The 16,912-nt window shown below is 34.2% G+C and overlaps 1 protein-coding gene and 1 pseudogene across 13 annotated transcripts in view; one reads left to right on the forward strand and one right to left on the reverse strand.

The window, feature by feature from the left end:
• PUM2 (pumilio RNA binding family member 2) overlaps positions 1-16,912 on the reverse strand; it is a 90,789-nt gene that overhangs the window by 22,765 nt on the left and 51,112 nt on the right. For 8 of the 13 annotated variants that reach the window (XM_036262887.1, XM_036262885.1, XM_036262896.1 and 5 more), the window contains 3 exons: positions 10,841-10,984; positions 10,440-10,730; positions 6,219-6,455 (listed from right to left, as the gene is read on the reverse strand). In XM_036262887.1, coding sequence (XP_036118780.1) covers positions 6,219-6,455; positions 10,440-10,730; positions 10,841-10,984 — 672 coding nt within the window. The remainder of the gene's footprint in view (positions 1-6,218; positions 6,456-10,439; positions 10,731-10,840; positions 10,985-16,912) is intronic. The other 5 variants (XM_036262893.1, XM_036262892.1, XM_036262894.1 and 2 more) reach the window with 1 other exon arrangement.
• Positions 13,710-14,337, forward strand: LOC118631067 (annotated as a pseudogene).

The raw sequence follows: 16,912 nt of genomic DNA on the forward strand, positions 1-16,912 counted from the left end.
ACTCTTTAATGGCAACAGAATACCCACAATCTTTGTGACAGGCAAAACCTGATGCCACACCTTGTTCACCTTATACTAGGTATTTTAAACAAACACTCCAAGTGATTCTTCTGATGCTGAACCACTGAATCCCATCAAGTATTTTTTAGTCCTAACTCTATGATCATCTTATCTAAATTAACTGATGAAAACATTCTATCATTAGACCCACAACATTACAGATGTTATTAAAGGATAATGAGTAAAACATAAGGATAAGATCTAATCATTGTGACCCCAAATTAGACCTAAGATCAATAAATATGTGTACAGAAACAAAACAAAAAATAATTCCTCCACATAAGTAATTTTAGAATTTCTTCTCATGATGAAATTCTCATCAACAAATAAATGACTTTTAGACACAACAAAGAGTTGAAGCAGTGCTTAAATTTACACCATCATGAGAACCTATAAATATTTTGTTGAGGGCTGGATATGTTGTCCTGTAGCCACTTCTCTGAGTCACCTGCCTGATTAGACATTCTTACTTCATGGAGTCGATTAATATATTTGGACTTTAAATGTCTAGACAAGAACTTCACTGTAAATCTCAAGAGTAACTAAAGTGAGAAAGATCATACTAGAAGTCTAGTAATCTTAGAAACAATTTAGAAAAAAAACACAATCTATGCCACTTCGAGATAAATAGTCTGAGAGGCTGATTAGAATATTGTTATTTATACACTTTGTAAAGTTGTTCAGTTCATTACAGAATAACAGAAAAAGCAAGATTAGTAACTGGAGTCAGAATTGTGTTCTAGCCTCAGTTCTATTGTTTATTGTCTCTTGGGCTCATATGACCTGTCATTTTTTCCAACTTTAACTAGGTATATCACTTAGCCATTTCTATGTTAACAATAAGGATGAAATGAGATAATGAACACACAGGTGGCTTTAGAACACTATCAAATACTATTCAGTTATAGGGAACTTACTACTTAATGGTAATAGTACTTCCAATGAAAGCTTGAAAAAAAGAAATAGTTTTCTGCTTTAAGGACCATGTATGAAACTGGACACAGAACCTTACAACCAATATGACCATACTTGCTTTAATTCTTAAACATTTCATTCTAGAAAAGTAGCTGAGTATATCTGCCAAAAGTCAGCAATTTTAACACATGTAACGACTACTTAACAGGAAAAATGATCCTAAAAGTTAATATTATCCTGTCTACACTTAATATATGCAATCTACAGTGATTAGAAGAGAACATAGGTTATAAAATTATTTAATCCACAGCAAGCTAAACTACCATGTGATTACTAAATACATGATGTTAATCTTCAGAACCAATAGCCACCTTTCAACAACAAATTTCACTAAGTACAAAGCTTGCGTTCTACTTTTTAGTGCCCTTTCCTTAAGGAAAAAAACCCAAGCCAGTTAAAAAATGAAAAGGTACAAGGAAAAAAATCCATTAGTTTGTCATGCCCTAAATTAAACAAAAACAAAGAACACTGCTTTATACCCAAGTTCTATATCAATCCAATTACTATGAGCATAAAGATACGAGTAAGAAATCACTAACATATTTTAATAGTTCACTAAAAGAAGAAAAACAAAGGAAACAAGGGAGGAACAAACTAGTCAGCTAGTTCCAGGCAGAATAATAAAATAATACTGGAAATATGTAATGTTCCATCACAGATAGTAAAATATCTTCAAATAAGATGCTGACTTTTATCAGAGAGAATGATTAAAGAAACAACTACAGGTAGAAAATTTCCCCCCATCTCTACAGATCAATACAACATGAGAAAATAATTCACTTATCACTCAATGCTCAACCTGATGCCCAGAATTTGACACTGCTCTTTGTATTTCAAGATAAAAAACATCAATCTCAAAGTTCTCTTTCCTTGTTCTTTTCACACTTGTTTCTCTGACTTCCCCTACCCCCAGTAATCTAAATACTGCTTTTAAAGAGTTGAAGTCTGAAGGAGTTTTAAATGGCCAAAAATGATAAAAGTTTAGAATTAAGAAAAAAAAAAGGAATAATGCCCAGTCGGTATGGCTCAGTGGTTGAGCGCTGACCCATGTACCAAGAGGTCACTGGTTTGATTCCGGATCAGGGCACATGCCCAGGATGTGGGCCGAATCCTCAATTGGGGGCATGCAGGAGGTAGCCAATTGATGTTCTCTCTCATCAATGTTTCTGTCTCCCCCCCCCTTCTAAAAATCAATAAAAAATAAATAAATAAATAACCAAAAAAAAGATGTAAAATTGATGCCTCAGACTGCAATGGATAGAAACATATCGGCTATTACAATCCATTAATTTGCAGGTACAATGATGATTTTAAAAACATGAGAAAACAAAGGGAGGAATCAAGCATTATCCTAACTCATATATGAACTGTATATTTCAAGGTAACATCACAATTGATGAGGAAAAGTTCTTTTTATAGAAAAGTTCCAGCTAATAAATGCAGAAGGAATGATAGAATTAAGAGTATCACCATTTCACAACTGCTGAAGAAATCTTCAGGCAATGATCAAACTGACAACCTCACAATACAGAGACCAGACATGAGTCTCCTGACATGGTGAAACAGAAAATGTACAAAATCACATCTGCTCAAAATAACCAACCAACCAACAACCATACCAAATCTCTAGGTTTAATTCCATTTTACAAAAAATAAAGAGGAACATATTCAACACTACCATAAGCAAAGTCAAGAATGTGGGAAAGTCAACAGGACCAAGTGTCTTCAACAAATACATGGAAAGAAAAAAAAGACAAAGGGAAAATGGTTCCCTATAACATATCAAACAAATGTACTGTATGAACCTTATTTGGATTCTGATTCAAACAATACAACTGCAAAGAGATTTAAGTAATGACATTTAGGAAATTAAAATAATGAGAAACTATTAATTTTAAAAGATATGATAATAATATTGCGGTTGTAATTTTTTAAAACAGGAGTATCTCTAAGAAATTTGATATAGGAAAATGGAATAAAATTATTATTTTTTCATGTTCCTGACTTCAATATAATAAAAAAGTAACAAGACTGAAAATCCTTCAAAAATTTTCAGCTTACAAAAAAATAAACAATCAAAACCTTTCAAATGAAATACTTGTTAAATTAAGTGACTACTAGTCATACTGCTAAAAATACTTACATTAATCTAATAACAATTATTTTTAAAGTGAAACATGTTTTCTGGAGAGCCAGAAACACAAAATGTTGCCATTATTAGGCCTTTTCTGTGAATTAAATAACTAGCACAGGGAGAGCTGGTAAAAAAAAAAAAAAAAAATTCATGAATATGTTTTATCCAATACTTTAAGAATGTAGATATTGCCCGGCCATGTGTGGTTCAGTAGACTGAGCACCATACCATGGACTGAGAGGTCCGGGTTCAATTCCAGGTCAGGAAGTGGTGGGCTCAATTCCCAGTAGGGGGTCTGCAGGAGGCATCTCTCACATGGATGTTTCTCTCTCTCTCTCCCTTCCTCTCTAAGAAATCAATAAAAATATATTTTAAAAAATGTAGATATCAAGGCCTATCATTAACTATAATAATTATGTGTCTTAAAATCTCACAAGACAATAACATGGAACTAATTCCAACCAACTGTACTGAAACTGAGAACTTCTATCTCATTATATTCTTAACATGTAAGTTCAGTAAAATTATTTTAAAAATAAATATGTGAATTTATTTCCAAAGGCATTTTATAAATCATTATAGTATGATAACTTGATTCACAAAGAAAACCCTCTTCAAGGACATACAATTTAAAATATTTTTTAGATCAGAGAGCATGTGAGTCTTGCACTGTGATTGAATCACAGGAAAGCAAAAGATTGATTTTTTTTCCTTTACTGGTTTTAGAGAGAGGAAGTAAGGGGGGGAGAGAAAGAGAAACATTGATGAGAGAGAATCTTGACTGGCTGCCTCCTGCATGCCCCACACTGGGATTTGGCCCACAACCTGCTGGTCACGTGCCCTGATTGAGAATCAAACCAGTGACCTCTTGGTGCATGGTTCGATGTTCAACCACTGAGCCACACCAGGTGAGCAAGGATCAATTATTTCCACGAACACTATGCAAAGAGTAAATTTATGAAATTTACTAAATTATTTTCAACTCAGCCAAGTCGAGTCCAATCCTTGTTAACAACACTGCTTGTCATACTACAACTAAAGCTATGGAAAACTAGATTATAAAAGGAAATAATGCACAGATAAGCCCTGGCCAGTTTGGCTCAGCGGCTGGAGCATCAGTCCATGAACGGAAGAGTCTCAGGTTCGATCCCTAGCCCCAGTAGGGGTTCTGAGTGAGGCAACCCATCAATGTGTTTCTCTCACATCAATATTTCTTTCTTCCTCTCTCTCCCCCTCCCTTCTACTCTATCTTAAAAGACAAAACAAAGGAAGAGTATCCTCGTGTGAGGATTAAAAAAAAAAAAAAAAAATACAGATAAAACCAATCAGAGGTGCATTGAAATATCAGATTTCAAGCTGAAGCTAAACTATGGAGTTTAACTAAGGGTACAAAGTATCAGGATAATGTAGAACTGCTGGCCCAAGGTACGGTAATTTCTCAAAATTGACTAGAATCCCTTCCTTAAGCGTCTATATACAACTAGATATTTTACATTCTAAACAAAAATCTAGATTGCTGCTTAATCATAGACATCTAAAAAGTCGTTTATAACCCAATTTCTAAGCAACCTGTGTAGAATTATTAATGCCATTAATGCAGGCTCTAAAGCACAACAGTTGACAGGAATCTGACCTGAAACTTACCTATGAAAAAAAAATGACAGGACATGACGAATATAATCTTAACGAATAAAACATAAAACTACTACAAAAGACCTCCTCTTAGGTTTGTTATGTTCCAAATTTGTGTGTCCATTTCAAAGGAATATTTTATATAAAGGTGGTGGAAAAGGTTTGAACAGAAATAACAGAAATCAGGAACTGTGCAGCTCCTGTGACTAAAAGGAAAAAAATGATAAATGAAGGAAGGTGTTAAACTGAAAGCCGATACGTTTACACAGATAGTGCTGCAAAGCAGACCACAGGACTCCATTTGAATAAATGCACTGTATATGTATAATTCACTATCCCCAAAAAAGCAAAGGCCTAGAATTTGGGGTGGAGGACCACTCTTTAAAAAAGCAAGCTGGCCCACTTTGCAATGACATAATTTCAAATGATTACTACAAAAGATATATTTGTTACATGAACACTTACTGTATACTGTATTAATGAGCTTTAGGGAAAAACATCTACACTCTTATGATGGGGGGAGAAGGTCAAACATATCTGCTTACAATGACAACATTACTTTTTTAATTGGAAGCTGATTTAAATCTTTCCAACTATATAAAAATCAGCAATAGAATATCTCATTTTCAGTTGAGGTAACTAGGATTACAAAAAATCCAAAATCTAATTTTAATGAAATATTTTTTAGAAGAGATAGGGTTTCATACAAAGCCTCTGATATCCAAAAATCTGATAAATACTTCCCAGAGAGGGAAAAAGTAACCACTAATTCAATAATCTTAGGGTGGGGACAATTTTAACAGAGATAAAAAGAAAAATTCTAAATGCTCCAACTTCAAGGGTACAACAAGCCTAAACCATTTTTTTTCTTAAACTAACAACATATTTAGAAGAGAAATATATGGACCAAACCCTTAAGATTCTTTAACTCACAAACATACTAAATTCATATACCCTGATATAACCCTTTGGTAAAATGGCCAGGCATTCAAAGGCCAAAGTAAAAACCATTGTACTAAACTAAGTTATTTTAAGTTAAATAACTATGTGACTAATGTTTTTCTTTTGGTGTGCAAAAACTTTTGATAGTGAAAATTCTTTCACTATCATGTATAAATTAGTTGACTTTTCAGATGATCTAAAACACACACAAATCAAAAGCACAGACAAGAAAAAACACACCACTGTATTTCATAAAAGAAACAAGATACAATAGGGGTCTTTACCTTACTATACATTAGACCCTCACTTTAAATTTTCATGACAATAGAACTTTTTCAAAAAGCTAGTATCTAAAGCAAAAGCAATTTGGCATGTTTTATCCAACATTAAATATTTTACATATATTATAAACACACACACAAACACACTTACATGTATACATACAAATAAAAAGGGTTTTGGGTTTTTTGTTTACCTAAATGCAAACTGGATGAGGATCCATGTGATGAAAGTGATGGCGGTGGCGTAAGTGAATGTCCTGGAGTTTGGCTTGGCAGAGGCATGCCTATTGGACTTGGAGAGGAGGAAAATCCCAGACTATTGTAAAATGGTTGCCCTATGGGTGCTAGGCTGCTACTAGATCTTTTGTACAAGTCAGAGCTAGTAGATAGAGACTCTCTCCTTGTGGCACTACTACTTGCAGAACTGCCAACTGAAGAAGAAATAAAAAAAACCCTAATTACATACAGTGTTAACTGAATAAAACCTATCCCCAACTCTTGCTGGGAAATAACAGAAGTGATCACAATAATTATTTTTAGAAACATTATGAAGAAGATAATTACTGTGATAACTATATATACTAACTTATTAATCATAAAAGGGTATAAATGCACCCCAAAAAAGTAACCACATACTTAACATAGCAGTCATATGTTCATTACTTCACACATATTTACCATTGACACATATGATTACTGTGCTTTAATACCCTGGTATGATTTATAAACCCTGGAATTGTAAGTTGTCTGCTTTAAGATATGCCAGAGAGTAAATTCCAATAAGGTTAAATTTTGGTAGTGTCCTAATCTCTGGAGCCAGTACTTAGACTTCAATTCAATGCCAAGAAAAAATTATACTGATAAACAGAATATTAATATAGTTCCCTCACCATTCACATTTAATTTGGCGTCTAGCCTGTGTTTCAATCATAGTACTTTAAGTCCACATTGGCCCAAATATTAGTCATTTGTGAAATATAGATGGCAGCTCATTCCTCAGTACTTTTCACACTACACATTCTCCTTATCCTTCAACAACTAAATTACAAAATATATATGAAAAACTAACTTTCTTTTAGAAAATAGCTCTCATTACTGTTATCACACCAAAAACATGCTTTCACTTACCCCTCAGGATCTTCCATTCCTAAGATTTTATTACTGGCCTTGTTAGTGTCTTACTCAAGTAAAGACTGATCAGTCTTTTTTTTCTTAGGTAACCAATGATTATTTTATATTACATCCCTTATTGTCCTACATACTGAATTCTTTTTACTTAATTCCAAATTCAACTATTAACCTTCTAGTTCATTTTTCCTTTTGTGCTTCACAAAATCATGAAATGGCACAATCACATTACCATGTAGCTGTGCAAGCAATGCTCAGAAAGCAATCCAAGATTTGGCTGTTAACACGTATCTGGAAAATCAAATTCTTTACCAAGTGTTTGAAGGGGCTGCCTAAAACTCCCAATTCTTATCTCAATTAGTACCCACATTTTCAAGTATGCTTCCTTCTTAGTTCTAAGCATTGTCCTTTTTAAACTAAATGCCCTTTTCACCTAAGGGGATTTCATATTACTTTTCTTAACCTGTCAAGTTTTTAAGGACACACTTTATATTCAAACCAATATGGTAATTTGAGTCAAGAGAATTTTAATGTCTCTATTTGGACTTGGTTTTCTAACCTCAAGTCAATTTTAAGTCGGTCATAAGGATATAGGTTAAAGAGAAAACTTAAGCAGAGCATATGATGGGTAGACCAAGTTAAGCTTATAACACAGAAATAAAGAAACTTTAATTAAAAGAATAAAGAAACTTTAATTACACTGGTTCTTGCCAAATTCAAAATTCTATAAAGAAAAATTAGTAGGGTCCCATTGCGATATTAGGTAAAATATTAGAACACTATTCAACCTTTTATACCTGCCAGTGACGTTTCTGAAAGACTGATAACGTGTCTTATTGAAAATTTTACACCTTAAGATATCATTATAAAAGGGAAATACTAGGTAACTATATGTATTTGAATAGCAAAAAAACAAATATAAACACTAATATAGTAAATAGCCCTTCTTAAGTTGGTTTTGGCAAAATTGTCAACGTATGCTACATTAACTATGCTAATTTAAAAGGACACTGTCAAAGTGATTTTTGTAAGACATGGCTACATTTTAAAGTCCTATTTATTTCAGTAACAATTTAACTGACAAAGACAATAACTGTCTAATAAGAGCAGTAATACTATCATTCCCCCTGGAAAATAATTAAATAAACCATAGTTTTGACACATGCAATATTATTTTCCTCCAAAAAGGAAAAGTCAAACCAAACATTTAAAAGTAATTAAAAAATAGCTTTAAACATAAACATAAACAAAATGGCTCCTTAAGTTTTACTATATGCTTAAATTATCTGTAACAGTGTGACTATGAAATATGAAACAAAGTCTATCCAAAATATCTAAGATAGACAGACAATGGGAGTCACTCCCTAATCATTTATCAACTGTGTATATATACAATGTTAAATTACAAACTTTCAATTGTAATAGCACTTTCTAAATAATGGGTATCAAATGGGTGATTTAATCACTATATTACAATGGTTGAGCTTCCTAGCCAACTGTTTTATATGTTAGGGTATTTAACACTGTTAAGCACATTATATAGGTAAGACAATGACTGTAAATGTTACTGTATATGTAAATGTGCACATAACCACAATATACTTTAGATTTCATATAGACATGGAACTGCCATAATGTGAAACAGCAATGCTAGATTTGCTGTAAGCGTACATATTGTAGCACTTGAATGAATTCTCACAAAACATCCAAGAGGAGGGAGATGATGATAAGGCTATTTACTGGCATCTGGGGTGGCAGTTGTTAATACCCTCTGAAGCAAAATAAAACAGAGGTACCCCAGACTGGAAATCCGAACTGAGTAAGCAATACTTTTAAAGGAGGCATGAAGGTCAGTTTTGGGGAAAGAGGCATCTGTAGGGGACATTAGTAGGAAACAAACTTTTATGCCAACCAGTTCCTGAATGCTCCGGAAAGCACTTTAAAACTAAGAGACAAATGGGAATTTGGAAGAACTGGGTAAGGGAACCTACAAATCTATACCAGACCATCACTGACATATTTTATTAGGAAAGGTACATGAGGTTTATCAAAGCTCTTCTCCATTTTCCCTGGATTGCGTAGGGTCTATAATTTATAGTTTAGAATCTAATTACTTCAACAAAGTTTTTTTCTCTCTAAAGTTGTTTGTTCCTTGATTTTATTCAGCATATTCAGGATTATTTGGGGGAAATAATCAATTGTCAATTGTATTAGAAGAGAAAAATGAGTCCTATGGGAGTGCTGGGACTGGAGATAAAAATACTAAACTCCATAAAAAATGGGGGGAAAAAAAAAAAACACAAGTAGAAAATTTAAATTAAAAGACCGAACGGTCTTCATGTTCACTAGATTTTTCCTCAGAAGTTATTGTGCCCATTCTTTACGTAATTTTGTTCGGCAAGAATGATTCCCTATTGTATTTCATTATAACAAAAAAGCATTTTGCTTCTAAAAGTTTGTAACTGCTGTTCAAGACCATTCCTCTTATAAATATTAAAAGCTCAGAAGACATTTCCTTAGAAAACTGGCAAGCATATTAACAATGACTGACACATGTTAGTTATGCCATTTTCCACACCAGATCCAAATACGTACCCCTGCCCCTCTTGAAGAAAAGGCTGCCAATTGTACCACAGAATGAGGGTAAGCAGCTTTCCCCCTAATGCTTTCTGAATACACGAAGAACTTTAGAGAATGATTATTAATACAAGGTGTTGTCAACAGGGGCCTCCATCTAATTTCACTCAGTTCTTCAGTTACAAAATCAGTTTGTGTGGGTAAGTTATTTGTTTTGTGAAGCTATTTAACATTTGAATTTCTCAAGTATTATATATAAAAGTACATGAGAAAAATATCCTTTCAAATGAATTTTTGGTATTAAAGTCTAAATTATTTAGTCTAAAATAAAGATAAGCATACTGGTAGTTTCTTAGGGGCTTCTGTTTAGAACACTTCATCGTATTTTATTTTTATATAGTATATGAAAATTTAAAAAGCCATAAGAATCAGTAGCCTTAATAAGAATAAATCATCCTACTAAAACAAAAATTACAATAATGCAATTCTCAAAGCCAGGGGAAAATGTATTATATTTGAGAAAAGGATGGACTGCTCGAAATGAGTTGAACATTGCAGGAAGTGGTTTTTCTTCTACAAAAACCAATAAACCAGTAGTTTAGTCCTGTCCTTTCTACACTACGAGCTATTTATTATTGCTTATTTTAATATTAAAAACATAGATATAATCATATCTACTTAGAGTACACTAATCTTAAAAAGAAACATACCTGATGAACCAAATCCACTGAGGGCTGAGCCTATAGCAGCACCCAAAGAGCTACTGCTTCCAAAGCCAAGAGATGTACTTCCAGGCTGGCCAGGTCCGTGAGAAAATAAAGAACTGCTCTGGGAGCTATTAGTCAAAGAAGTGCTCCCGTAAAATGAATTAGACTGTAGATTAGTGCTTGGCTGCTGTTGCTGCTGCTGCTGCTGAGGTGGCTGAGTGCCAATTGGCCGAAACAGACCATTTGTGCTGCCTGTAAGACTATTAGCAGTTCCTCCAGCTGCTGCCGCCGCTGCTGCAAAATAAATTTCAGATACTTCTTAAAACTACTCAGAAAAATGATTCTGTTTTTGAAATATTTCAAACACCAGAAAAATTATCCCTGAAAATGTCAGTTGCACTTACCAGCTTGTGCTGCTGCTGAACTAATTAAAACAGGTGCTGGAGCCATTAATCGAACTGGAGCTCCAAGGCCAGTTCTTGCTCCAGGGCCAACCACTAAGGCACCAGTCTGATCATAATAGGCAGTTGGAGCTAGTACTTGATAGCCTAGATAATATTAAAATAAATGTTTACTAAAAAAAAAAAAAACATTTACTGTAGAAAACATGCATATTTATTTCCCTCTGTATTTGTTTTTATCAACCAGAAAACACAGCTATTGTATACTATTAATATAATACCCTTAGTTACTATAAGAAAACACATTTGAGAAGGTGTTACTAAATGTATAAAAATGTAGTAGAGCTTAGATAAATTTTAACAAAGATGCCTTTCACTTATGGACCACAAAATGATAAGATATTTTCCATGATATAGAAATACAGGCTATATCAGGTGCTGATAATAAAAATTTATTCCTATTCAGTCAGGTCTGAGAGGAGGATAGATAGAAAGACTAAGAAAAGTGAGGTAGAACACTATAAAGAAATCTTTATTACCCAATTTTAGTTAAGTTTTAAACCAAGTGCCTCATGACCAGCATTCCCTGAGATTTTCATTTGTAAGCATCCTTTTAAAAACTTTGAATCATGATAGAAACAGATACCTTAAAATCAGAAGGTAACAGTCTATTTCTAAAGATTCTTAAGTTAAAATTTGAATAAAAATCATGCAGGCATTAGTTTATTCATTACCCTGAACACAAGGCAGGTTATAATTTGCATTATTCCAAATTAGAGGAAAGTGAAGTTTACCTTCTAGCAGTCTTTCTCAGTGGGTATTCCTCATCTGAACCACAGAACAGAAAACTATTTTGCCAATTCTCCCAATGATACATAACAAGTATCACTGTAGATGCATAGGGAAGAAGTTAACTACATATAGTGGATACTTGATGTCAGTAGGGCTTAGTTCACTCCCAGAACTCAGAGAAAGGATGCCTTATATAATTAACAAGGACACATGTTCAGTAGGGACAACAACTTGAAAAAAGTTTCTGCCAACCTCCAATAGTTTTAAGTTTAAACACTAAGACCAACACTTTCACATGCAAAGGTTGTTTTTAAATTAAATACAGTAATGTTGACTGTTTTACAATTAGTTTTATCATAATAAATATAAATTAGGAGGACTGGCCAAATAAAGAGATGTACAGGGCAAAATCTAGGAGGGAACGTAGAGCTTTTAAGCCCTTTCCACAATGAATGAACTCATGGAGTGATAAATTTGAGACTATTAGATATCCAACGGGAGAGGTCAAACAGGATATATAACTCCGAAGTTTAGGAGAGAGTTCCAGGCTAGAGTTATACATCTGGGAGTTGTCAACATAAAGATAATATTTAAAGCAATAAGATGATATCACAAAGAAAATAAAAAAGGGGTATATGAATTGGGGGTATGCCACATTAAGGGGTTGGAGAGAGGAGGAATCAGGGAAGAGACGTGGAAGCAAAAGCCGGTAAAAAAGAAAAATAAAATTTAAACAATGTGGTTTCTTGAAGGCCAAATAAAAAAGAATTTCAATGAAGACTAAGTGATCAACGATGTCAAATGCTGCTAAAAGCCATGAGTTGAGAACTGAGCTATAGAATTAGCAACATGAAAATCATTCTGGTAAGGGGCAAAAGCCAAACTGGTAAGTTCAGTAAAGAATGAAATGGAAGAACCACAAACAAGTATAGACAATGCTTTTGAGGAGTTTTGCTGTAGAAAGAGGTTATTAAGAGTAATTTTTTTCTTAACCAGAAAATGTATTTTACTAGCAGGACATGATCCTTTTTGTTTAAAAATGTTATTATGAAATAAAACATAATAAAAAAAAGTAGTGTTAATGACTGTAACACAAAAAAGTTTAACGACTATCCAAGTCAAGAAATAGAAATTGCCCAGTAACCCAACTCTCCTCTGTCCCTGCTCTACCACAATTTTCTCTTTCCCTTAGAGTTACAGTTTTACTATCCATAACAATCTCTTGGTTTAGATAATTTAAAAATCTTTATGTATGATTTATCCAAGTGGTTATATATATAAAATCTTCCTAGTTTCCATTTCTATTACTGTATAGCACCTCATTGGATCTACATCAAAATGCCTTTATTCACTGAACATTTACACTGTTCCCAGTTTGGGTCTATTATCAACAGTACTACTATAAACATTTCTGTGCATGTATCCTGGAGCATTTTGTATACATATTTCTCTAACATATATATCTATGGTAGTTGATACCCTGAATCATAGAGTATGCACATTATTTTCAACTTTGGTAAATAATGCCAAGCTAGCCCTGGCCAGTTTGGCTCAGCGGTTAGAGCGTCAGCCTGTGGTCCGGACAGACCCGGGTTTGGTTCCCGCTAAGGGCACGTACTTCGGTTGCAGTTTGTCCCCGGCCCTGGTTGGTCGTGCGGGTGGCAGCCACTCGATGTGTCCCTTCACGTCGATGTTTCTCTCTCTCTCTCCCTTCCTCTCTCTCCCTCCCACTCTATCTGTACAAAAATGGAAAAATATCCTCGGGTGAGGATAAAAAAAAAAAAATAATAATAATGCCAAGCTACTTCCAAACTAGATGTACAATTTTAGTTACCACCTTAGTATTAGAGTTCCCACTACTCCATGATTTTAATAATATTCCATGTTGTTAAAATTTTTAAATGTGGCCAATCTGGGTGACTGGGCTGCAGTAGGCTTTGTGGATACTGCCCTCTGTGGGTCCTGCCTGGAGACCCTGCCCTCTTCTCTTGTCCATCAGCTTCACCACCCTGAACTCTCCAAGGGCCTGGCCTTTCCTAGTTGTGCACCAAACTGGGCTGCCTGGGCATAGACCTTGACCATGGCACCCCTCTTCAAGAAGAAAACTGTGGGTGATGTGATAAAGGAACAGAATCAAGAGTTACGAGGTACATAGCGGGCTATAAACAAAGATGGAACAGCATTACAGAAACAAGAAAAATAGCTAAAATTATAAATTAAGAAACTGGTAATAAAGAATGTTGCAGAGTTTTAGCCAATAAGCTTGTACTTCTATGGAAACAGAAAACATGAACTTCTGCTGTAAGTTCAAAAGTCACTTCTATATCCACACAAACAAAAGTGATAAACTCCCAGAAGACGGCTGGCGCAATGTCTGCTATAGCAATGCAACCAGAAGACGGATCCCCAAAAGACACTATGAACAATGTAGAGTTTCCAGTAGGAAAACATGGAAATGACTTAAGAAATTATCAGACACACCTGATGACATCTTTGATGGCTCTAATAATGAAGAAAGACAAGATACTATGAATCAAGTTCCTGATGAAATTGGAATTGACATTTCTAGAAATACAGCCAAAGCTCTGTCAGCTCCCTGAAGCTTACCATCTGACTCTACTTCAAAGGCTACAATCTCCGATGAAGAGATTGAACAACTCAAAAGTTTTAGGAGATTAGTCAAAAAAGCCATAGTATTTTGTTTATAATTATTTAGTCATAATTATAAAGTAGGCATATTGCCAATTTCTTTTACAAAACACATTTATATTGCAAAAATAAAGACCACAAGTCAATAGTTGTTTCCTAACCCATGGCTATTTTGACTCTCTTGCCAAAGAATGAAAATGATGCAAAATGGGAACAGTTTGGATTTTAATTAGAACTATTTAGGAGTGATGATGTGTAAAAGGCTGACTTTTCTGCATGGCATAGAGAAATTTATATTCATTACTAAGGATAGTTTATATTCTAAATCTTTTTACACTGAAAACAAAAATCTTGTTAAATGCCACTAAGCACCAACCTAGAGTCTTGTGAAAATATTAAAAGTGTATCAAGAACTCTATATCTGTAGCTTGTCCTTTGTAAGCAATGTGTTATGACCAGAGGCTATTTAGCTGCCAATTTATTTTTAAATGGTCAAAAAGACCATTTATGACTATTTAAACATCCTTTTTAGACAAAAACTATCACAAACTTTTTCTTTTTCTTTCTTCTGGGAAGACAGTCCAGTTGATACTTTTATTACCTTTCAAAATGTGTCTGGCACCTGTCTTAAATAGCACAAACATTGTGCACATCTTTAAATATTTTTAACTGACAGAAAAAAAATTATATTTTAAACTAAAATTGAGGTCTCTTACAAAAATTATCCAGGTCTTTTGTAAAGTTTTTAAATGTGAATTTATCAGGAAAAACAGACACGGAATTAATAACATTTTGTAGTAATAAAATGATATATTTTGGTCTTTATTCCAAGAATTGAGATTTGTTCCATGTGAATTATAATTTAATTTTTAGTTTTGAAATGTATTAATATGTATACTGAACTCTCTAAATTGAAACCATTAATTAAGTAACAAGACTATGACAATACTCTAGCTAAATTTAAAAATAAACATTAGCACCTTTTTCTTGGTAAATAAACTACAACTGTCAGAAATTACTGCCTAAATATGTATTGTCTTAGCAGTATCTTCAAAAGTAAACATTGCTTTCCTGTTTCGTTTATGTATAGAAAGCAAGAAGAAATAAAGTAGCAGATTATACAGATATAATTTAAAAGTAGGATAGTTGTTTTTTCCTTTAATCCTCACCCGAGGATATGTTTTCAGTGATTTTGGAGAGGGGGAGAGAGAGAAACATTGATTGGTTCCCTCCCACATACTTCTCGACCAGTGACTGAACCCGCAACCTAGGTATGTACCCAGACCAGGAGGAATCAAACCTGTACCCTTTGGGTGTATGGGACACTTCAACTGATTGAACCACCAGGCCAGGGTAGGTTAGTTATGAAAAATAATGTTTTAATATATGGGTTCTGGCACATTACACAATAAAACCCTGCAGCAAGTTATACAGATGTAACCTGATTAATTTGGGATGATGGATATTTTGGATTAATATTGACAATATAAATATATTTTAGAACTAGTACACCTGTGTCATATGGATTGGTAGAAAGATTATAGTTTATAATCTATAATCCATTTTGCAAAGTTTTTCTTATTTTTTCCTTTATTGATTTGAGAGAGAAAGGGAGGAGAAGCATCAATGAGAAAGAACATTGACTGGCTGCCTCCTGCACGCCCCCTACTAGAGATTGGGCCCACAACCTGGGCATGTGCCCTAACTGAGAAATGAACCGGTGACCTCTTGGGCCGGCGACATGCACAACCTGGGCATGTGCCCTAACTGGGAAATGAACCAGCAACCAGTGAGCCACAGCAGCGGGGCTATAATCCGTTTTATAATGTTTAAAGATGATGTTCCATTATTAGTAGTATTAGATATAGTTACTTGGAACACTGATGGGTTAAGACTTTACTAGATTTTGACATGCAAACCCAGAACTTGTTTTGATTCTTGGATGTACAAAATAATGCCAACTAACTTTATTTACTTTCTTGTTTACATATGGGGGCTGTTTTTAAAAATTATTTTATTTAAAAAATTCCAATAAACATTTATTGTTATTATACTTTCATATAAAATAACATGGCCAATCTGGAAGATATGCAAAAGTATTTTGTTGTGGTTTTGATTTTCTTTTCCCATAACTAAGGAGGCTGAGTGTGTTTTCATATTCTAATAGAGCATTTTGATTTCCTCTCACCATAGGCCTGTTCAATTCTCTTTCACCCATTTTCCTATTGGGGTGACTTTGCTTATTGATTTAAAAGTCTTTATGGCCCAGCTAATGTGGCTCAGTGGTTGAGCATCAACCCATGCACCAAGAGGTCGCCAGTTCGACTGCCGGTCAGGTCACATGCTCAGGTTGTGAGCCTGATCCCCAGTGGGGGGCATGCAGGAGATGGCTAACTGATGTTCTCTTTCATCAATGTCTCTCTCTCTCTCACCCTCTCCCTTACTTTCTCTAAAATCAATAAAAAAAAAAAATGTGGGGGGAAAAAAGTCTTTATGCATGATGCATCCAAGTCTTTCACTGTTTTAACATACTTCAAGTATTTTCTTCTATTCTTAGCCTGACTCTCAATCCCCTTACAGGGATTTCTGAGGCAATGGGGTCAAATTTACTATTTCCTTTCAAATTCCTTTAAC

Source organism: Molossus molossus, unplaced genomic scaffold, assembly GCF_014108415.1.
Source record: "Molossus molossus isolate mMolMol1 unplaced genomic scaffold, mMolMol1.p scaffold_m16_p_15, whole genome shotgun sequence".
In the NCBI taxonomy this organism is placed as follows: Eukaryota; Metazoa; Chordata; class Mammalia; order Chiroptera; family Molossidae; genus Molossus; species Molossus molossus.